A 23,268-nucleotide genomic window follows, 5' to 3' on the forward strand; every position below is an offset into this window, starting at 1 on the left:
GTCGGTTGTTGCTCCTAGCTGTGCAGTTTTTGTGAGGTAATTATGTGGGAAGCATATCTTTTTTTTTGTTTTGGTATATTCCATTTTAGTACATATGCTATTTAAATGTAGTTGATGTGTTACATATATAGCTTCCACTTCTTATTTATTATTACTTATGTGTTTATGTGCTGCTTTTTGAACTTTTTCAGTGTTTATACGGCATGATAGAACAATTTAAGAGATGCCCTCTGAGTATTTGGGTAGTGTTGATGTTGTCCGCAGACATCAAAATCACTAGCTGGGGGTTCAGTATGTTCTATGTTACATGTATATAAAGTATAGGAATCCTAGTAAACATCTATCAAATTCACCCTATGAATATGTATATTCAGTACAATAACATTTGATAAAGGGAGGTTATGGTTAAGTTGCGCTACTAAAAACCTATGAAATTCAGTAAAAAAACTTTGTTAAAAGGATGTTATGGTTCCAAGTAAAACCGAAAAACCCCTGAAATTCGCTAGTTATGTTAAGCTAAGCAACCATAACTCGCGCACCACCCTGCACTGCTAAGACTAACACCCAGGACATCAAAGATGAAATCACAAATGTCATTGATGACATCACTGATGACATCACATGTCTGACTCACTCTTTTTTTCCTTTAGTGATATATCTTGGCCAGTAATAGTTAGGAACAACAAATCCAAAAAGTACTATATTTGTAGACTTATACTTCAAATATGTTCTTACAATCATTCTTTTAAGGTCCACTCACAGCATATGAAACATATACATAAGGAAAATACACACTTGAAAGACAGGAATGCTTTTTGTGTTTGAAGGCAATCAGTAAGGTTATCAACACTTATTGTTTTGATGTTTTTTATTACTGTACTTTCTCTGGATATGCTCATGGTTATATTCACATTACTTTCTTTATGGTGCAGTCACATCATGTGATAGGTATACATAGGGAAGTAGTAGGTTTGAAGCAGAGCAATCATTTCTGTGCATAAAGATAATCAATAAGGTTATGAACACTTTCTTGTTCTACTGCTGCTTTTTTGCATACTTCACTTTCCATTTATATACTCATATTTGTATGTGTTGTTGAGACTTTGTGTTTTGTATGTAATAATGAAATTATGTAGTAAGTGGGTTTTATTAGCTACTTATTACATGTTGCACAGTACGCAAAACTCTAATCAGAAAGCATTTAACATTTCACTATTCAACATGGGAAGATTATGAATATAGTACCCCCATCATGTATGCTGCATGCAATGCTTATGTTTATACATGAATAGCTTACTATACTGTAAAGAACTTCATAATAGAATGCTATTTATATCAATGCATTGCTTAATGCACTGCGTAGCTCATGATATTTATTCCAATGATCCTTGACACTTTTTTGTCAACATTATACTAAGAATCCCTTGTACAGACTTTTCATGAAAAGTAAATGCACATGTGATGTCATCAGTGACGTCATCAATGACATTTGTGATGTCATCTTTGTCCTGGCTGTTAGTCTTAGCAGTGCACAGTGGTGGCACGAGTTACGGTTGCTTAGTTTACCATAACTAGCGAATTTCAGGGTTTTTTCGGTTTTACTTGGAACCATAACGTCCTTTTAACAAAGTTTTTTTTAAATGAATTTCATAGGTTTTTAGTAGCACAACTTAACCATAATGTCCTTTTTAACAGTTTTTTTTACTGAATATATATGAATCCACACCAAACTTTGCAAAACAATTTAGAGTGTGCCATATACTTGCAAAGTTTGGTGTGGATTCATCCAGGCGGATCGAAGTTATAAGCCGCCCAAAAAGTGCTCTTCTTATGGGTTTAGCAACTTAACCATGAGGTTTGGTCCGGGGGGGGGGTGGAAAGGGACAAGGGGTCTCAAATTTTTTTTTTCCCATAGTCTGAATGCCCGCTGGACGGTTTTTCACCAAATTTGCGGCAGGAGCAGCGGCTTGGTCCTGAAGGCGTGCTTTTGTAAATTTGGTGAAAATCCAACCAGTATATATATATATTTTTTTTTTAAACAACCAAAAAGTAGGTCACGAAAAATGTGATGCACTTCCCTGTTCGCTCCGCGGACCGAACACAGATTGGTTAATCGGCTTGCATCATGTCCACGGACATGCAACGTGTTCGCTGATTGGATGGTGAGGAGCGTGAAGTCAGATTTTTGGAAACACCCGCCATCTTGGATTTGCGGACATCGCAGTAAAAACATATTAAAAAACACAACATTGCACTTGTCAAACTTATCAAATAATCTCTGGGGAGGTGAGGGGTGATGAGGATGGGATGGGATATGGCTGCAAGAAGCAAAACTGTTTTTTTTGTTTTTTTTTTTGCCGCGAAAGTCTGCAAACAGGTCTGATGTTCGTAAACAGTCCTGAAAAGTTTGCAGACACCTCTGCATTACAGGGTTGGTGAAATGCAGTTCTTGGATGGCTTATAACTTTGGCGTCACTTAATGGAACTGCACAAGGGACAAAACATAGGATTAAAGTGGCCATGTCCACCTGGGACTGGCTTTGTGGTAGTTATTCGAAATTAGGATAGATCTGAAAGGGAAGACAATGTGCTTGTGGTAATATGGTCATGGTCATAGGGTTCTCTTTTTTTGCCTTCTGCAGGTTGCCATGCAAAGCGAAGAGGGGCGCTGTATGGAACCCTCGCCTTCCCTTTCCATGGTGGCCATCTTGGAAAAGGATCATCCTTTCTACACTGGGACTCCACAGGTGTCCCGGTGTAGGGAGAAAAATACTTTTATTTATTTATTTATTTTTTGGCACCCTGGGTTCCCGCTTTGGGAACCTAGGTTGCTAATGGCCTTCATCCCCCATTTTAGGGGCTGGAATGGGGGGGGGATAATGGTCGCTTTGCTTGGGCTGATAACTTGGGCTGCTGGGCCGGTATCCACCGTTCCACTCCCTGGAACGGAGGATGAACGCCACAATAGTCCCCTTAGCATAACACAAAATGCAAATGGAAATGTTGGAAAATCTTTTTGAGTCTATGTACTTTACTGAGAAATATAAAGTAGATGGAGTCTATACATGTGTTTTTTTTTAATTTTTTTTTAGTTCTATTTTTTAACTGTGAAAGGTGGTTCATAAAGGCATGTATTTTGTTGTTTTTGGATGTTTTTTTTTTGGCAGGAAATGAGAACGAAAGGTGGGGAGGGAAATGAGGGTAGAGGAACCAAACACTAATATGGATGGGTAGGTGGACAAGGGAAAATGTTGCGTGTGTTATTTGTAAGGTAGGGGGCTGTGTTTCTCCTGCTCCTTGATTACAGCAGTGGTGGTGGCTCTTGGGAAGGAGGGATGGCATTAGCTGATGCCATTTTAAGATAAATAGCAGTTCTGCTAAAAGTATGTATTGTGTTCTAGATTGTTAATGGATAATGAGTAGGAATAGGTGTTGGAGCTGTGCAAGGGAAATTTTGAAGTTGCGAGTTCCTAGATAAGTATAAAATGCAGTTCTGAACTGTCCATGATGCAGAGATCTTAACGTGAAGTGCGGACGGGTTCTCGGACACGTCAGCATGCCGCGTGCTAGCGTATGGTCATGTGCCACTGTCTGGAAGGTCCGCTATGAAGTCGGATGTTCGTAGACGGCTACGGATGCAAAACTAGTTGAATTGGTTGCAAAAAGTGTATAGAAGTGTTAAAAATGATTCCAGAAGGTGGGAAATGTTTAAGGTGACACTTTGTAAATGGGACACAAATATTGCTATATTGGTTAAGTATGATATTAGTAGGTTGTAGGAAAATAGCATGCACTGGTAAAAAACTATGAAATTCACTGAAAAAAACGTGTTAAAGGGACGTTGTGGTTCAGTTGGACTAATAAAAACCTATGAAATTCAACGAAAAAACTTTGTTAAAGGGATGTTATGGTTTCAAGTAAAATCAAAAAACCCCAGAAATTCGCCTGTTATGGTAAGCTAAACAACCATATCTCGCGCCAACACCGTGCACTGCGAAGACTAACACCCACGACATCAAAGATGACATCACAAATGTCATTGATGACATCACAGATCTGGGCCACTTGTTTTTGTTTGACATATATAGGCTAGGTGGTTTTGTTCACTGGCAGTCAGAACAATACAATTGAAAAAGGTGCTATATATCTAGACATTAAACTTGTCATATGTTCTTTAAGTACTTTCCTTAGGGTTTGGTCTCAGCTCATGGTGCACATACATGGGGAAATGAGCAGGCCGCAAAAACACACAATTCATTTGTATACATGAAGATAAACTTTAATGTCATTAACATTTTCTGATGATGCAGTTTTTTTTTTCCTTAATTTAGTTTCCCTGTATGTGCCTCGGATTTGTATGCATTGTGGTTCTTCATGTGTATTGTTTGTACCAGCACAGTTGCCGTTAGTCTTGAATTGTTAGCTAGTTATTCCATGTTTAACATTACTCAAAACTCTGATCTGGTAGCATTCATTATTGTACTATCCAAAATTACAAGATTATGAATAGTGTACTTCTATGGTGCATGCTGCAGTCGTTGCTTATGTTTATATATGATTAGGTTTCTTTATTAACGACAACACTCTAATACAATTATATTAGATGAGTACATTCTTTAATAGATGAAGTAGTTCATGATAGGTCTCCCGATCACCTCTAACATCTTGTTACCAACAATATAAACACAACTCCTTGTAGGGACGTTTTATCAAAATGTATTTCACATGTGATGTCATCAGTGACATTTGTGATGTCAACTTTGATGCCTTGGGTGTTAATCTTAGCAGTGTACGGTGGTGGCGCGAGTTATGGTTGTTTAGCTTACCATAACTGGGAAATTTCTAGGGTTTTTCTATTTTACTTGAAACCATAACGTCCCTTTTAACAAAGTTTTTTTTCATTGAAATGTAATAATATACGCGTGTAGGATCCTTAGATTGTTTGCGTCCGCCATACTTGTCGGAAGCATAATCGTGGAGTTCCCTGGCTTTTAGCCATTTATCATATAATTTTAAAAAATAATATCCTGTTTCTCCAACCCTATGATGAAGATCGATGTCGGTACTCTACAAGTAGGGAGAGGGCTCTCTCTTTCTCTCTTTCTCTCTTTCTCTCTTTTCCTCCCCCTACCCCCCGGGCGTTCTAGGGCACGGTCGCCCTATGAAACTACCTAAGTCACAGAGGTATGGTGGTCAGAAGACGAATCCGACCTCTACCCCCAGGCAGCACGTTCAATGTCTGTGTCCGAGATTCAACGCCCCTCTTCCAAAACTCCCGATTCTCGATGCCAACCGTCGAAAGATTCAGAAAAGTCCAAGGAGTCAAGAAAACATTCCTCTACAAATGGGAAAGGGGAGAAACAACAAAAGAAAGCCTCTGAACACCAGGTTCAGAAGGAGAAACACAAGCACCCCCAAATCTTCAGAAAAGTCCAAGGCCCCTGTCACTAGACCAAAAATTGTCCTTCCCACTCAAGATATGGGCTTGGATGAGGAACCACAGCAGGAAAAATGTATCCCCAGTTCCAAGGAATGTCCTTTTTTGTAGATTTCTATGAAAAGGACCCTAGTTACTTCCACAGCTATCAGAGTACCCCGGCTACCTCTGCCCCTTCGGGATCCAAAGGCCCTCAACGTCCTACTAAGAGACTCCATACTGAGACTCTAGTTCAGGGGCTGATGTCAGACCCTTTCAGTGTTGAACCTTACCAGCAGTATGGGGAGGATTCGGAAGTACAAATGCTAGACGACCAGACAGGGTTGATTTACTATGGAGACGATAAGGACCAGGAAGAGGAGGAGGAAGACGAGGCGGAAGCCTATAGTCTCGACTCCCCTATTCCCAAGGACTCCCCTGTGAATGACCCACCTGTTGACAATCAACCTTTGCTTAACAAAGTTTTAGCCAAGGCGGCAGCCAATTTCAAAATTTACACTCAGGGTTCCCAAGAAGAGAGATTTTGCATAGCAAATTCTAGGGGGACAAAAGATCCATTGCCCAAGCTATCCCCATTCTAAAATATATTCAAAGCAGAATCGATCCTTCTCTGGTGACCCCTAATCGTACTCGGGCAGTTAACCCACGAGTAGAAAAATTATTCAGTGCTGCTCCCACTGACCCACTGTACATAAGGGGTCAGCTAAAACCTGACTCATTAGTGGTTTCTACCACCAGAAAGAGGGCAGGAACACCACTAGCATCCTCGGAAGCTCCCCCCGGAAAAAGAGAGCAAGAGAATCTATGCTCTAGGTAGGAAGGTGGCATCCACGTCGGCATACCAAGCACGCATTGTCAAACCCACCACTCTGCTAGCAAGCTACAACTGCCACCAGTGGGAACAGGTAGCTGCCCTTAAAAGAAGTTTCGGAACTCGACCACATCGACTTTGCAACTGGATAGAGAATACAATGCATCTGGTTCACAAAGGCAGACCTTTTGCATTTTTGAAGCCTTTAATTGGTACTGAATATGCAACAATCTTCTGTACATTTGGTCCCTTCATTTTGGTTAAATCTGCTTTATTTCTGGCTTTTATACTTGAATAAAGATGCTACATTAATTACAATGAAGAGAAATAAAAGTATAGAATGCATTTAAAATGGTGCTTTTATTTGTTTTTTTTAAATAAGTGTGTTTTTTGAAGTTTGGAACATGATTTATTAAATAAAGCAACTATTCGGCTTCATATTCGGTTTCGGCCGAATAGTTGACAAACTATCAGTATTCGGACGAATACTAAATATACTATTCGGTACAGCCCTAGTTTAAACCCGAGACCCAAGCCACCCTCAGAACCTAATGTCCTGTTTGGGAAAGCAGTGGAGGAAGCGCTGAAGACGGCTAAGGAAGAATGACACCTTAAAGTCCCTTGGCCAACTAACAAATAAGCCCACAAACCAGCGGGGAAATAACAATTTTCGTCGCTTTCGCGGCCAAAACTCCCAGAGAGGGTCCAATTATTACCAGAACCAAGGAACCTCATGGGGCTGCAACCAACAAGCTACCCAGGATTTAGCCAGAGGCCTAAAGAGGGGCTGCGGTAGGGGGAGAGGCAGCCCAGGTAGAGGCACTACGCCTCCCAACAAACAGTGACGTTACGCTCCGGGTCCCTTCCCATGCATCCCCAGTAGGGGGGGTGCATTTCCATCTTCACCCAACATATGGGAAGGGATCACCTCAGACAGAGGGGTGCTGTCCACAGTGTCCGCGGGGTACTGTATAGAACTACTGCAATGCCCCCGCAACCATCCTTCAGAACATAAAATACACTTCTTGGAGCACCAAAGAATCCTCCTTTAGGAGATTGTCCCTCTTCTTGCAAAGGACGCAATAGAATTCGTCCCGGGCAACCAGGTAAACAAGGGGATTATTCAACTTACTTCCTTGTGCCAAAAAAGATCTAACGATGCGCCCAGTATTAGACTTACGCCCTGCAAGCAAGTATGTCCAGCCACAAAAATGTCACATGACTGCACTCTAGGAAGTAATCCCCCTACTAAAAAGAGGATATTACATGGCAACATTGGATATGAAAGATGCTTATTTTCATATTTCCATGCTCCCAGCATACAGATGATTCTTGTATTTCAAGGTAGACAGCGAGCACTAACAGTTCAAGGTGCTGCCCTTCGGTATAGCCTCCGCTCCAAGGGTATTCACCAAGGTACTGGCGGTGGTGGTGGCACACCTACGCAGGGAGGCAATCCCAATGTACCCTTACCTGGACGACTGGCTCGTCACAGGGGAAACCCCTGTAATTTGCAGATCCAACATTCAAAGAACAATCGACCTCCTTTTCCAATTGGGCTTCATTCAAAAAATCAAGCCTGGTGCCAAGCACCTCCAAACTGTTCCTATGAGCTGTCCTAGACACCAAAGAGGGGTGACCTTTCCATCAGAGGAAAGAATTCGGAATCTGTTACTGCAAATTCCTCTATCAGTCCGGTCGCCAGGTAAGGGTGCGCAAAGCGATGTGTTTGCTAGGCATGATGGCATCATGCATTTACCTGGTTCCACACGCGCGACTGCGCATTCAACCTTTGCAGGAATGGTTGGCAAAACAGTGGTCTCAGACAAGTGGTCAGTGGAACAATCTAGTGGTCGTTTCACCAACACTAGTACAGAGTCTTTGCTGGTGGACAATAGAGAATCTTTTAAAGGGGAAACCCTTTTAGGATCCAGACATACAGGCCGTAGTCGCAACAGACGCGTCCCTGTCAGGGTGGGGAGCACACCACCTTCACCAGAATCACATCAACTTGCTAGAATTTCTGGCAGTCTTCAGAGTGCTTCAGGCGTTCAAACCCAACCTGTCAGTGCAGATCATTACAGACAGCACAATGGTAATGTTTTACATAAACAAACAAGGGGGCACTCGTTCGCCAAATCTGTCCAGGCTTGCCAAGAAAATTTGGATATGGGCACTCAAACCGAACATTTACCGGTCATCTCAACATGTTCCAGGGGATCTCAATTCACTAGCAGACGCTTTGAGCAGAGATCCCCTCCCAGAAGAACACAAATGGCGTCTACACAAAGAAGTCGTAGGAGATCTCTTCTCTGAGTGGGGTTTCCCCACTATAGACCTATTTGTCACAAGCGAAAACAGACCATGCCCACAATTTGCATCCAGGTTCCCCCAGCCAGGCTCCAAGGGGAACGCTCTATGGATGAATTGGTCAGGGATGTTTGCCTACGCTTTTCAACTAACCCCTCTGATGAGGAAGGCGGTCAGCAAGATACACATGGAATCGATGAAGCTCATCCTAGTTGCTCCTATGTGGGCGAGACAACCATGGTTCCCACACCTATGCAGATTGGCAATGTGCGACCCCATCAGACTCCTGTGCTGGTACAACCCATTCTCCCAGCACAAAGGACAAACAGTGCATCCTCAACCGAACTCGTTGAACTTGGCAGCATGGCTCCTGAAGTCATAGAGTTTGGCCATCTCAATTTACCCCAGAGATGTATGGATCTGTTAAAGGAATCAAGAAAACCTAACGCAAGGCACTGTTATTTTGATAAATGGAAAAGATGTGTTATTTGGTGCCAGAAACAAATCAACCCAATTGATTGCACTACTTGCAATATTGTCACCTACATGCTCCACCTTCTGGACGCAGGATTGGTATTTAATTCACTCAAGGTACACCTGGCACGGTCAGCCTACACCACCTCTCATAACAAAGTGTCATGTTGGAAAGTGCCAGTTGTCAAAGCCTTTATGGAAGGGGTGAAGAGACTCCACCCTCCAATTCCTAACCCACCGTCAGGGTGGGACCTTAATGTGGTGCTTGCTAAACTCATGGGCCCCTCCTTTGAACCCATGCATAAAGCTAGTCTCAAACACCTGACTTATAAAATTGCCTTCTTAGTAGCCATTACATCCATAAGAAGGGTCTGTGAAATTCAAGCTCTGTCAGTGCAGGATCCTTTCTTTACTGTCCATAAGGATAAACTGGTTCTACGAACTCGCCCTTGGTTTTCACCTAAGTTTATTTCTAAATTCCATGTTAACCAGTCCATTGAGCTACCAGCCTTTTTCCAAGAACCCAGTAGCTCTGCTGAGGTAAAACTACACACACTAGATGTGAGAAGAGCGGTCCTCCATTACGTAGACAAGACCGGACCGCTAAGGAAGACAGATCAACTGTTAGTCTCCGTAGCTACAGGCAGAGAAAGAGATCACGTCTCTAAGGTGCCATCTCTAAATGGATATTCAGATGTTTCGAGCTGTGTTGCTCCCTTTAAAAAAACACACTGCCTTTTATGCCAAGAGCCCACTCTACAAGAGGTACGGGGGCCACTCTGGCTTTCATTGCAAATTTATCCCTTGACACCATTTGCAAAGCAGCTACATGGAGCTCCATTTACACTTTACCTCAGCACTGCTGCATTGACACTCATTCCAAGACAGATACTCAAGCGGGACAAGCGGTTCTAAGACATTTGTTCGCTCATGACCCTTCTCACATCGCACCTCCTTCTAACCCTGCTCGCTAATCTATGGACAGCATGCGATCTAAGCAGATTCCACAATCCTCAGAAGGGATACATTACTCACCGTAATCGTATTTCTGATGCTTGTATCTGCTTAGATTCACATGTGCCCGCCCTTCCTCCCCTCTGAGAGAAGATGCTTGTAGTCTTATCTATCGTATCTGCTTGGATACTCTGTACTCGCGCTACTCCTCATGCCAGAATAAATACAATCTGAGGGTCCTACACGCGTGAGGGATCATGGATACAGTGGATGTCACACTAGGGATAGTATTACCGGCATGCCCTAGTTTGGCGCCCCTTTTCTTCGAGTTTCGAAAAACAAACTGTAATACTCTGCAGCTTCCACTAGATGTCGGCCTATGCACAGCATGTGAATCTAAGCAGATGCAAGCATCAGAAATACGATTACGGTGAGTAATGTATCCCATATAATTGATGATGGTTTTACCTGAAATTTGTATTTAACAAATGATTGACCACTCGTGCATGTACAGGAGCTATTCTAGCCAGAATCCGAATGTTACTTCAGGTCAGTATATTTGGTTTGAATATTTTATTTTCACGTCACAATGATTCTGAACAAACAATAGCAAGAAGAATTTTCTAAGAAAAATACTTTGGTCACAGCTTTTTTCTATCAAGCTTTAATCCTGTTTTTTTCTGGTACATTTTCAGTTCTTCTGCTGCCTCCTCTCAGAATCCTGGAGGCCCTTCTGACAAAGCCTTTGAGGACTGGCTAAATGACGATGTCAACTCCTATCAAAGGTATGCTTTCAATAGAGGGCAGTGCTCGGGATTGGAACATCATTAAGTTATATTTTTGTATTCCATCACCCATTTTGTAATGCATGTTGTGCATTATACAAACTATAAGCTGTAGGTGAACACCTATATATAGAAAAAGATGCCAAAAGGACTGTAAAGGCAACTATTCAGACTTTGGGTGCAGGGGAGTTGGTGATCTCCATCTGACAAAGGCTTTATGATCTTAATGGCAGCTCGAAATGTTTTGTCATGACTATTGATCTACATCCCAAGTTAGGCAAGATTTGATGCAGTACCCTTTGGGTGCACTTCAACAACCTTGACCACCTGGCAATAGGAACCCAACCCTTGGTTTAAGTCTGTACTACACAGGTTGGTAGTGTGGTTGAGCATCCAGGCTTATCACAAGAGGGGTCCATGTGAGCAGTAGGGTAGTTACAGAGTTTCACAGTGACAAGTATTCAAATAAACCCTTACATTCAAGGTTTCTTGATTAAACAATTATTAATGTATTTAACAGTCAGTTTGAATAAGCATTCTTCAGAAGGGGCAATATATCGGTAACACACAAATGCACTCCAAAATACACTCTAATCTGTTTCTCAATCAGCAAATACCCATTGGGGATGGCACACAGACACTTCCTACACCCACAGGTGACTTAAATAGCTAGCACACTGTGGACATTAATATATCACTGTTACATTTAGAGCAATACTGAAATTGGTGTCAAATAAAAGGGTTATTAGAATAAACAAGAGATCACACAAATATTCTGAAGCAGGTAAGTACTTTTTGAACCCCCAATACAGAGTAAGTTAACCCTTTCCTGAAAGGATAGGTGCAACACAATGTCAGAGGAGAGAAGAGTCCTTTAGGAAGCCAGGCTAGGCCAATGTCAATTGGGCAAAAGTCTAGGTGAGCTGAAGAACTTCTCTTAGGTAAGTAAAAGTCTTGCGCAATGTTTTAGAAGTCTTTGTAGAAAATAAGAATCAATGTAGGACCACAGGCTGTTGGGCTTGTGAGTAGTAGAAGACGCAAGCAACTCTACAGAACAACCAAGACAAGTCTCAACTGAGAACAAGCAAGGCTACAAAACAAGAGGTAGGTTCTTCAAACCAAAGGTACTGTACAGAAAAGTGTGGCAGCTGACTTCTGTTCCTGTGCAGCTCTGCAGATCCTGTTGTTCCTGGGCCTCAGTAGTGGGAACAAGAGGGAGGACTTCTGGGGACTCCTGCACTAAAATGGGACGGTTAGTGATCCCAACCAGCAATCTTCAAATAAGTGGCACTTCAGTGTTTCAGCTCCTTGCATCTACCGCAAATGGCACCACCGCAGTTTGACTGTCGAGATGGGCTTTCCTTGCAACCGGGGTCCAGAACTCGGGTGAGGTGGCTCAGGAGGAGCTTCCTGTAGCTCTTGGCCAGCTTAAAAGTGATGCTCTCTGAATCCGGTATTCCTCTTCCTTGCTGCTGCAGGAACCGAAGTGCCAGGAAGTACAGCCAGCTCCGAGAGGATGTCCAGACGAGTTCACTTTGGAGTCGATTGGTCCCACCAACTCAAGGGGAGAAGTAGTCCTTGCAGAGCTTCTCTAGTCAAGGCAATTCAGAGCTTCAGCACAATAGTAGGGCTTCACTGGACAAAACAACGGTCCAGGAGTTGTAGCAGGCATCCCTTTCAAGTGCTTTGGATTCCTTCGTCCAGTTGTCGACTCTGCCTTGCCTTTTATGCAGGTTTCTCCCATTCATTCCAGCCTAGCTGTCAGTCAAACGGCAGGGTGGATGTCCTTGCCGGACAGGCAGCCGGCCAATCCCCTTTGGGCGCATTCCTGTAACCAAGGGGATTAAGCACAGGGAGTTTCAGGCACCTCCCTCACTTCCTGCCCCTGCCAGACACTCTGGAGCCAGAGGTGGGCTTCACTCGTGAATCCCGCCAAAGAAGAAAAAAAGGTGTGGCACGCAGAGTAAATCTCAAGAAGGGCCTTTCCACAGAGAAATGGCGAAAAAAAACTGAAGCCATTTTGACAAAAATGGCACCCAAGGGTGCTTTACTGCAGCTGCGAACGCAGCACGCGGTAAAAGCACACCACGGTAGGTAAAAGTAAACCACTGCCACCAGCCATTAATCGTAGCAAGGGTAACATAAAAATGTTACATGAAAAACTAGACGGTAGCCCCTTATCCTACATTCTCATTTAACATTTTGTTACTCTCACTACTTTAAATAGCTGGTGGCAGTGGTTTCATTTTCCTACCATTGTGCTCTTCTACTGTACTCTGAGACCCCCGGCTGGCCCATAGAGTTGAGGTTTGCTCTGCAATACTTTAAGACAAGATAGCTGCACCTCGAGATGGGTGGGGGTGCAGGTTCTCTTGCTCCAACACCAATCAATAAGGACAACTCAATGGTTTGGCAAAGGGGAGTCTGTTTAATGACAAGTACAAAAAACGGGGAAACATGGAAATCGACAGCAGTGCGACAGCCCGTCTCGCTTCAACTCCCTCGAGCTTCATACAAAACATAACTTTTATACCAAAAACACATCATAATCTGTCGTGTAACACTCAAAAGTTAACATGCAATTCTATTGGCTGGAAAAAGGTAACTTTAATATAGGTTATATATCTGTATATGGTAACAGAGTGAGGGGATTGGGTAGATACTGTCAGGTGGGCATCTAAGCCCTTCCTTCATAAATGACTACTATAAATGTCACTAAAAGTACAACGTCTCATTGGTTCTACTAACTATAGGACCCTAGATTATTTGGTCAACTGTGATTGGGTTGGCATCAACCCCATGCATAACTCTCCACTTTGCCTAGCAGCACACATAATGGTCAACCAGGTGTAGGACGTCCCTTAGCTCACCCTGCCTTCCTTCAATCAATCATCACTTTATAGGCTATGTGTCAATTAGTTCACTGTGGTTGGCCCCAAAACTTCATCTTCTGTCTGGGAAAGTTTAGATATCTCTGTCTAGGCCGGTGCCAGGCGTAGGTGTGAAACCGTGTCTCCTCTTGCTCGGCTGGTCACGTGTACACCATTTGTGTATTTGTTTTTTGTTTCACGCTGCCACCTGCTTTCGCCTTCTTATCTAGATTCTTCAGAGGCAGGATATTCTGTTCTTTGCTTCAATTAAAAGTAGCTACTGTCTGCAGCTTCTATCTATGCAACCTCGGCTTACCTGGCACGAGCTGCCTCTGCCGAGTTTCGATTCAGCCTTTTTCCTCTTGGTGCTAGAATATGAAACTTCTTGCGTTTGGCCTGTAATAACCTGGGTTGGTTCTGCTTTTTATGCAAAGTGGACCCGCACTTATAATATTGTGCTTCGTTTTGAGGTAGATTATGTACAATGGCGCTTGTCGCTCTATTCTTCTACTTAGCATAGCAAGCCGCACTAGTTTCTTTAGTTTCTTGCGGTTCCAAGAATATGTACAGGCGTTAGCTGGTTGAATATCTTCATCATGCTCTCAGCGAAAGCTCTCTCGTATTTCAACAATGTTCTCTTCCGTTAGTTTCACGACATCTTTATTCCTGGTATTTCGTTTGTGTCATCCTTGGGTTGTTATGCCTTCTATCTGTACGTTAGTCCCGGCCCTATTTGGGACCTCCTCTACACCACCGCAGGTTGAATCTTCAGCTGCAGAACAGCACCCATTGGTGATTAAAATCGCTTGCTCTTCTTTTTTTGCCATTTCTTGCTTGTGAGGAGGTATTTCTTGGATTTTACTCTGTGCGCCAAACCAGGTTTAACCTCTTTGTTAATTTTGCCTTTGGCGGGCCTCGCTGCTGAAGCCCGCCTCCGGCTCCAGTGTGTCTGGCAGGGCAGGAAGCGAGGGAGGTGCCCAATCCCTGTCTGTCATTGGAGGACAGCCACCCTGCTGTGAGTGACAGCTAGGCTGTGCCTGAAAGTGAGAAACCTGCATAAAAGGAGAGGTCTCTTGCACAGAAGGCAGAGTCGACCACTGGACGAAATATACAAAGAAAGAAACTGGAAGAGAAGCTTGCTGCATCCTCCTTTTTCTGCTTGCGAGGTCTTTTTTGGGTTTTACTCTGCGCACTGAGCCAGGTTTGAGCCCTTTGTTAGTTTCACCTTTGGCAGGCTACAGCCCTGAAGCCCACCTTGGCTCCAGTGTGTCTGGAAAGGCAGGATGTGAGGAAGGTTCCCGAAACTCCCCTGTCCTTTGTCTCTAGGAATGTCTGAATGCAACCAGTCATGATTGACTGGCTGGCTGTCCTTTCAGTGATTTGACAGCCTAGGCTGTGCATGAATGGGAGAAACCTGCTGAAAAAAGGCAAGGGTTGTTGGTCTAGAGTCGGAGTCGACCACTGGGAGAAACACCCAACAAAGAAACCGTGAATGAAGCTCGCTGAATCCTCCTGGACCTTTTTGAATTGCCCGGTGAAGCCCTGCTGCTGTGCAGAAACTCCTTTTTCTGATCGACAAGAGAAGCTCCAGAAGGGACGATTTCTTCCCTTGAGTTAGTGGGACTAACTAACCCTGAGACAAACTCCACTGGACCATCTTCCCTGATTGGCTGTACTTCTTCGCTGCTGCAAGAACCGAGTGCCAGGAGTCGAGAAATCTGTAAAAGAGTGCAACGTTTGCAAACCAGCTAGAAGCTCCAGGAGTCTCCTAAGGACCCTCCAGAAGCAAGACGACCCAAGCTCGAGTCCCCTCACCAGAGTACAGGACCCAAGGAGTGAAGGAAGCCCAACCGGTATCAGAGATCCGTGGTGGTGCTGTTTACAGAGCGCTGAAACCACAAAGTGCTGCTGATCCGAAAAGAGCCCGTAGCTGCCGACGACCTCCAAACTGCTACTGCTGGAGCCCTGCACACATCCTCCCTCTTTTCCCCACGACTGAGGGTCTGCATCTCTGCAACAGGACAGAATCCAGCTGGCCCAATCCTCTTCAAACTAGAGGTGCTGTTTATACTTGCAGTACTTACGTTCTTGTCTTTTTGAGCTGTGCTGTTCTCAGCTGAGACTTGCATTGGCTTAACTTGGGGTTGATTCCAACTCTGCTTTTCACATCCTTCACAGCTTGTGACCCTACAAGTGATTTCTACAAAACCCTCTAACTTTGCAACATTTATGTTTATCTAAGCAGTGAGTCTGCTCTATAGACTGTGCTCCAATTTACTTGGGCTGTCCTGGCTCCCTGCAGACTCTCCTAGTCCATTGACTTTGATATTTCTGTCCCTCGTAGGTGGTAACTTGTTTTAGACTGTTATTGCTGGAAAAGACTTGTCTGGACTCCATTGGAAGATAGAAGTATACTCACATGCCCTGAGAACCTGTTTAAACTTTTCCTTCCTATAAACTTTCCTTTCTGCAACCTCAGAATCTGCAAAGTATAACTAGTGATATATAAATGCAATTACTGTCCTTGTGAATGAAGTCGCCTCCACGTGTAGGAAGTGTGTAAAAAAGCATCTCTAAAGAGTATCCACTAACTTGTGCTGATTCTGGAAAAGTATTTTAAAGTAGATTTGATTGTTACCTACCTTTTCCCTTTTTAAAGGACGCTTGTTTAAAAAAGTAAGTTAAATAACTATTTATAACTGAAACCTTGAGTGCAAGTGTTATTTGTCCACTTGTATTTGCGAATTTCATTGCTACAGGTCTACAGCTCACATTTACCCCTCTTTAGATAAGCCTGGCTGCTCAGTCGCACTACCAACCTGTGTAGTACAGACCTATACCAAAAGGTGGGTTAGCTAATACCAAGCAGATAAGTGTTAGTAGTCCCACACAGTGTTACTACATCAATTCTTACCTAACACTTATCCTCTCAGGGATTTATTTGACCTACCCATAATCAATTTCCCGGGCCAAGCCTTGGCGGAGTGTGTTTTGTTTTTCTGGATGTGGGGGCTGGTACTGTCAGTCCACATCCTGGGAAGAGTGTCTATTGCTGGGCAGATCTGGTGGCTGGAGACTGTCCCTGATTGGACAGACCTTGCCAGTTTGAAAGGTGCAATCCTTATTATTAGTGGGGTTGGGCCCAACTCAAGCTCGAATCTTTGCTCGAAAGAGGACTCCTGCAGCCATTTAATAGAACGTTGTTTGCGTCAAGACCCCTTCGAAGAGGAGCACCCTGCGTAAGTCCCAGAACTCATGATTGGAGCCAACCAGCATTGCTTTCTTCAACCGTCTGGGCGAAGCCTTGCTCTTTTGCTTATCAATGCTTCGACTTCTGAACCATTTTTAACAACTGGTCTCGGCCCCTGCTAGAGTGCTGTGCCCTTGGAAGAATTCAGACGTAGCCCAGGACTGACAAGCTCTTGCAAGCTCCCACCTGGGCTGCTTCAGTTGCTTCTAATTTAGCACTTGGGAACTCCACAGACCCTCAAGTTGTTACAACTCTCTAGCACAAAAAGGGGCCTTGAAAGACCACCTCATTTGTTTTGCCACGGTGTCGCCTTCAGCCGTTTGAATGCAGTTGTCATTGTGTCCTGTTTGCATTATGTCCTGGGTAGTCATCCAAGGTAGTGGCCAACTTGGTGGTCAATTTTGCAAAGGTTTCAAGGGCACTAGGCCCCATCTCTTCTTGCAAGGGAAGGGCTTTAAGTGTAGGGCTTTAAGTGTAGTTCTCAAATTGCTTTATTATTTTTCACTATACTACAGTGTTGTAATAATTCTGATCTTACTGTGTTTAAAGTTTTGGTTCTCTGTAGTTGGAGCACCCCAAGCTGATTGTGCATATGTTCTTAGTTTATGTTCAGTGATTTGCTTACCTGTGATTTTCGATTGACAAGAGTTGTCTAAGACTTAAATAGAATTCTGCCTAACTTGTGTTATTCACAGTAACTATGTGTGTGCTTTAACCCCTTCACCACTCTTAAATCCCTGTCTACTTCTCAGACACATCACTTTGGTAGTTTGGTAGGATTGTGCGTTTCCCTGTTAGCTAGAAATTGCTGACCTCTCAATCTATCCACAGGGCTGCATCTGAATATTCATCTGCATACCTGCCAAGTCTTCTAGCATGCTCAACCTAACACGATACAGCTTCTTCATGTTTAGAAGCCACCACTGCTGTAGTACCACAATGCCAGTCAAGCCTAGTCGCTGTCCTAGGCAATTCTATAACACTTCTTGTCCGTGGTCGCGGAGCCTTCCTGCGCCAGAGACCTGGCATTGCCTGCTGTTTCCAAACATCTTTGACCCACAAGCCATTGTAGAATAACAAAGCGTTATTGAACCCTGTCGCTGCTGCTCTTGATTTATGAAACCTAAAGTGGCCAGACACCTGGTTCAACACGAAAAGCCTGGCTAGACTGTGAGCCCTGAAAGACCAGAATTAAAGGGATTTGAAATTCACCTCTCCCCATGTTTCACCATAAGTGACCCTACTGACTTCTAAGACCCTTTCTCTAATTTTAAAAGACCTATTCATTAACTTTCAAATTTTGCTGTTGGACCCTTTACCAGAGTGGCGATTTAATATCTGCTTCCTCTGTTGTTTTCCTTACAGGGCAGGGCCAGTCGAGTTTTTATTAGTTTGGTTGGACATTCTTTTAGTTTGGTACCCCACACTATTTGTGTTGCGTCAGTACCAGTTCACACCAATTCTAAAGAGCGTATCCTGCTCTCGTCTTGAACCATCTCAAATGACGAAGGATGTATACTTGTCAGGCTGTGCCCGTTTCCCTTTGATTGGGATGCTTTCAGTAGCAGAAGTGGGACTAAGTTGATTCTTCATCCACTACTCCTCCCTGTACTCCTGCAGAAAAGTAGCCCTTTTGTGACACCATCATCCAGACAGTTAGCCTTTACTAGCTGCAAAACAAAATATGAAAAGGCTAGCAAAAGCACCACGTCCCTAACCATCTTCCCTCCAACTATTTTTCAAGAACTAGGAACACTCTTGCATCGTAGAGTGTATATTTCCATTTATCAACAATGATGCTCATCCTACAAGACCTCTCTTCTGCATTCGATGAAGTCCTTCTCAACCTCCTTGCCATGTCCATGGGCTCGGATGGATTAGTCCTGCAGTGGTTTCTCTCCTACCTCTCCAAAAGATAGCTTGCCCAGATGGGTTCCCAGATATCCCACCACTGCTCCCCAATCCAGAGAATTAGTCCCCTCGCCACAAAGGGACTAGTGAGCTGAGCCCACTAAGCTGAACACATCTTGCGGGACAGGGCAAGCGGGTTCACAGTGGGTTGACCCTCTCCTCCCCTTCATGGACAGAAAGACGCTAAGAGGGAACAGCAGTTATCCTCCCTGTTGCAACAGTTATTCTAAGTTCCAACTAAGGGCTTTATAAAGCCATACATCTGAGGCAGTACTAAAGCTTCACTCTTAGTATAAGGCTGTACCACCTGGGAATGTTGGTAGCATGTACAGAGCAGCCAGGCTTATTTTAGGAGGTGGAGAGGGCTGTACCTTGGTACAAAGAAATTGGTAGCATACATATGGTCCAAATAAACACTGAAACAATATGTATTGTAAATATAAAGGGTTTATTTAAATACAAGTAGACCACGATAATACTTGGATAAGTAAGTACTATAACATAATATAAACACAATCATAAAAACCAACTCGGTACCTGTGGTATGCAAACCAAGGTATAACCTTATTTAGAGGAGCAAGCCAGGGTGAGTCAAACCTAAGGTTATACATTCGGGATAGTAATCTACTATTCTTGGGGAACAAGACCAGGTTCGATATAATTTTAGAATACAATCGATGTTTCAAGGGTAGTTCACCCTTTCAGTCAGCAGTGACTTTGTTATGAAATCACATAACAAACCAACCATGTTACAAGTATACTCCTTGCAACATTACAACTTGGTTCAGAGCTAGTAATCGACTCATATACTTTCTCGAATGGCTTCAAGCTACTCGGTGGTAAGTATGAACACAAAATAACAATTTTTGAATGCACTAAGCAAATGGGGGAAATCAAACCCCTATTTCACTTTAAGAAAGACCCAATGTATTTCAAGTTAAGTAATTGACCTATTGGCACATAACTATCCTTTATCTAATAGCTAGTTAACCAGAATACGTTTAAATGTATAACACAGTTTCTAAATTAAGTTGAACTTTATGAAACAATTTTAGAATATCACCAAAGCAATTCAGGGAAGCATAGCCCATGGTTAAGTTTAGATGATCAGCAGCTAATCAAAGTGAGTAAGACCCTATATACTTTTCAAAGAAGCTTCCAGCTACTTAAAGGTAGCTATAAACTCTAAGACTGTTTCAGATTTGTATAAAGCAGACTAAGGGAAGCAAATCCCAATGTTACACTTTGGCACAATGTTATTCAAGGCAGGTAAACTCTATTGGTAAGCTTTTATACTTATTCAATTAAGCAATGATAAAACCGTGCTAACACCTATCACCTTTTAGAAGGGGGGGAAACACCATTCAAAGTAATCAACTTATACACTTTTTAGAGGGGCAGAATGACAACTCAAAGGTAAGCATGAACTTCATGACACTTTGTAACATCATCTTTCACAGAGATAAAGTTGCCCTACTAACCTCTTTAACAAGTACGTTCTTTTACACTTGTTATACTTTCAAGTTAGAATCCTTTTCTTATGCAGTCCTTCCCTAGTCTATTACAGGAGTTCTCTGAGAGGCACCTTAGTGGTCTAGGTGCCAGCTGTAGGCAGGTTGAGATGGGGCTAAGTTGCAGGAAAGTCAAAGTTCCATAGCAGATCTTCTTAAACAAGTAAGTATTGACTTTCAGAGTTACTTAACGTGTTCAGGGACTTCACAGGAGGCTCCCTATATGTGTTCCAGCATTAGGCCTGGGCATGTGATATGGGAAAACTCCCAACCACACGCATCACTCACTCAGCCTCACAGGATGCACAACAGACTTAAGGTACGTATTGCCCAAGCCCACACAGTACCTTATGAGAAACCAAGAGCTTCTGGGTGGATGCCTTCAGAATGCAGCAGCACAGGACCCGGTCCCTGGATTCTTGTTCTGGAGACGAAAGAACTGGACACAGGATGGGAACTTGCAGCAGCAGTCGTCACAGGATGCTTCCAGCAAAGGTTTCTTCCTGGATTCTCGCAGCTCTGTGGATTTGGCGTCTTTTTACAGCAATTGTATAACATAAGCGAGAAATCCAGAGGACACGATTTACAAAAATAATAATTTAATCATGAATAAATCAAGGACATTTCAGTGCAGGAAAATTAAAAAAACATACATCTCTCACATGTACTGGACAGCATACCTCAGTACCAGCAAGCATATCCATATCTGCTTCCACTCTTAACAATCAAACCCAAAATTAGCTAAACCATAAAAGAACCTGATTACAATTAACAGGTGTACATATATCTTAGTCTGGGTACTATTTAATGTTTGCAATCCCATTTCCATGCATTTGGAAAGGGCCTTTTTACAGCAGCCAGATGAAGAACGAATAATGCTGGTCTGATTCTCTTCATTCTCACTGTCCGGCACTCTGTTGAGGGGATTTCAGGGATTTGAATCGTGTCTCTGGAGATCCAGTAGGAGTCCACTGAAGTTCCGGATGGATTCGGACTTCGGAAGTCCATGCACTGCACTCTGGCTCGAGGTCCCAGGTTATTGTCTGTTTGCAGCCCAGCAAGGTCACTGCACGTTGTGGGATGTCTCAAATTGTAGGTCTTCCTGAGACTGGTGGATTCCACCAGCCTCTCGTCGCATTCAGGACCCCCCAGGTCGAGTGGAAGGAAGGGTTGCGTCAGACCTCAGTTACATTGCAGGCTCTCCAGCCGCTGGAAATCGCTACATACCTCTTTTCTTCTTCCTCTTGGGATTCAGCAATCGTCTACTTGTCAGCAGCTTCCAGGTTCAGAGTGTTTATCAGAAACTACAGCACAACATCTGCATACTCTCACTGCAGTTCATAAAAAGGGGTTATCTGGCTGTCCAATCGGAACAGCCAGCCCCCATTGGGACTTGGTTCCTTTCAGGCAAGATGAAAGATAAAGGGCTGCTGAGTTTTAGACTCACCCAGCCCTACCCCCCCCCTGCTTCCTGCCTTCTCAGACACTCTGGATCTTGGACAGGGAATACAAAGGATTCCTGCCGAAGACAAAATAAACTTCCACTGAGGTCGTCCCCGTCTAGAATGGTAGGGGAAGACCTCAGTAACAACAAGCACATGAGAAATGGTGAAAAAAAGGAACCACCAAGCCTGATTTAACAGCCTCTGAGTAATAATACTAAAAAGTCACTAAGGTAAAACCACTGCCATCAGCAATTCAAGTTGTTGGGTAAGAATTAGTGCAGTACAACTATATGTTGCGGGTGTGTCCTCCGCAGGGTCCATGGGTCAATATTGCAGCAAAAATATGGTGATATTTTTGTATCGCGATATTCTTTGCGGGGGATATTAACAATGGAACCCATGTCACTTGGTAGAAAACAAGAAACCACGGTCGCCAGCCATTCAAGTGAGTTAGTGTAACAAAATGTTACATGAGGAAGGGGTTAAAGGAATTACTATGTAACCCCCCGCACTCCACATAGTCTGGCGTGTGCTGGACCCATAAAATAAACATAGATGGCGGTCATCTTACTGTTCTTGGGAACATTGTTTGTTTATTTATTTGGTAATGCGCACCAAACCCTAGGGTAGCCGGGCGCAGAAGTGTATAAGAAATCTTAAGCTTATTACAATGTTTGGCATGAATATAAAGAACAAATAGGCGAAAATAATATTTCTGATGTTTGTTAATCTGCTTAGAATCACATGCTGTGCATAGGTCCGACATCCAGTGGTCACTGCGGAGTATTGCATTTTGTTTTTCGTAGTCGAAAAGGGGACGTCGACAAGGCGTGTCTGTAACACTATCCCTATAGTGACGTGCGTTGTACCCACAATCCCTCACGCGTCGAGGTCCCTCAGATTGTTTTTTTCCGCCCAGTTTCTGGTCGCCTTTCGCGGAGCTCCTAGAGAGACATTGCTATATTTAACACGGACCTCGGTCCTTTTGTCATAACTTAATATACTGATAACGATCCCTCCCCCTCGACGTTAGCTGTGAAGCTGTTTCTCCGCCGAACTGATTTTCGACGGAGAAGAAGAGCGGAGGAGATCCTTCGGCGCTGCCGAACACGTGGCCTGGCCTCGACGGCCAACTTACAGTAGGGAGAGTGGGGGTTAGAACTTTGTCTCTTCTCTTTGAGAATGTCTTTCTTTCTCCCTTTTCTTTCCCTTGGGGTTGTTATCGCCAGCTATTATTGCCTCAGCTATGGAGAGGACACCATTTAAGTTTTGCCCACGCTGCAGGGGCAAATATACTTGGAAAGATAAGCACAAGCTCTGTAATCGTTGCTTACCCCTCGATCACATAGAGAACAGCTGCGCAGCCTGCAAGCTCTTAAAACCCAGGACTCTTAAAGAACGTAGGGTTAAGAGGTGGGCGGACTACGCGATGTCGAAGTCAGTTTCCTCACCCGCTGCCGCTGTTACTGAAAGTGACGAGGAGTGCGATAACTCGACGTCCGTTACGGAA

General features: G+C 43.6%; 1 protein-coding gene across 12 annotated transcripts in view; it reads left to right on the forward strand.

Moving 5' to 3' along the window:
• The window catches only part of ARFGAP1 (ARF GTPase activating protein 1), a 369,057-nt gene that overhangs the window by 110,403 nt on the left and 235,386 nt on the right, over positions 1–23,268 (forward strand). For all 12 annotated transcript variants that reach the window (XM_069650786.1, XM_069650787.1, XM_069650788.1 and 9 more), the window contains exon 6: positions 10,682–10,771. In XM_069650786.1, the coding sequence (XP_069506887.1) occupies positions 10,682–10,771 (90 nt within the window). The remainder of the gene's footprint in view (positions 1–10,681; positions 10,772–23,268) is intronic.

The sequence above is a fragment of the Ambystoma mexicanum genome, chromosome 3p (assembly GCF_040938575.1).
Source record: "Ambystoma mexicanum isolate Mex_15411 chromosome 3p, UKY_AmexF1_1, whole genome shotgun sequence".
NCBI lineage: Eukaryota > Metazoa > Chordata > Amphibia > Caudata > Ambystomatidae > Ambystoma > Ambystoma mexicanum.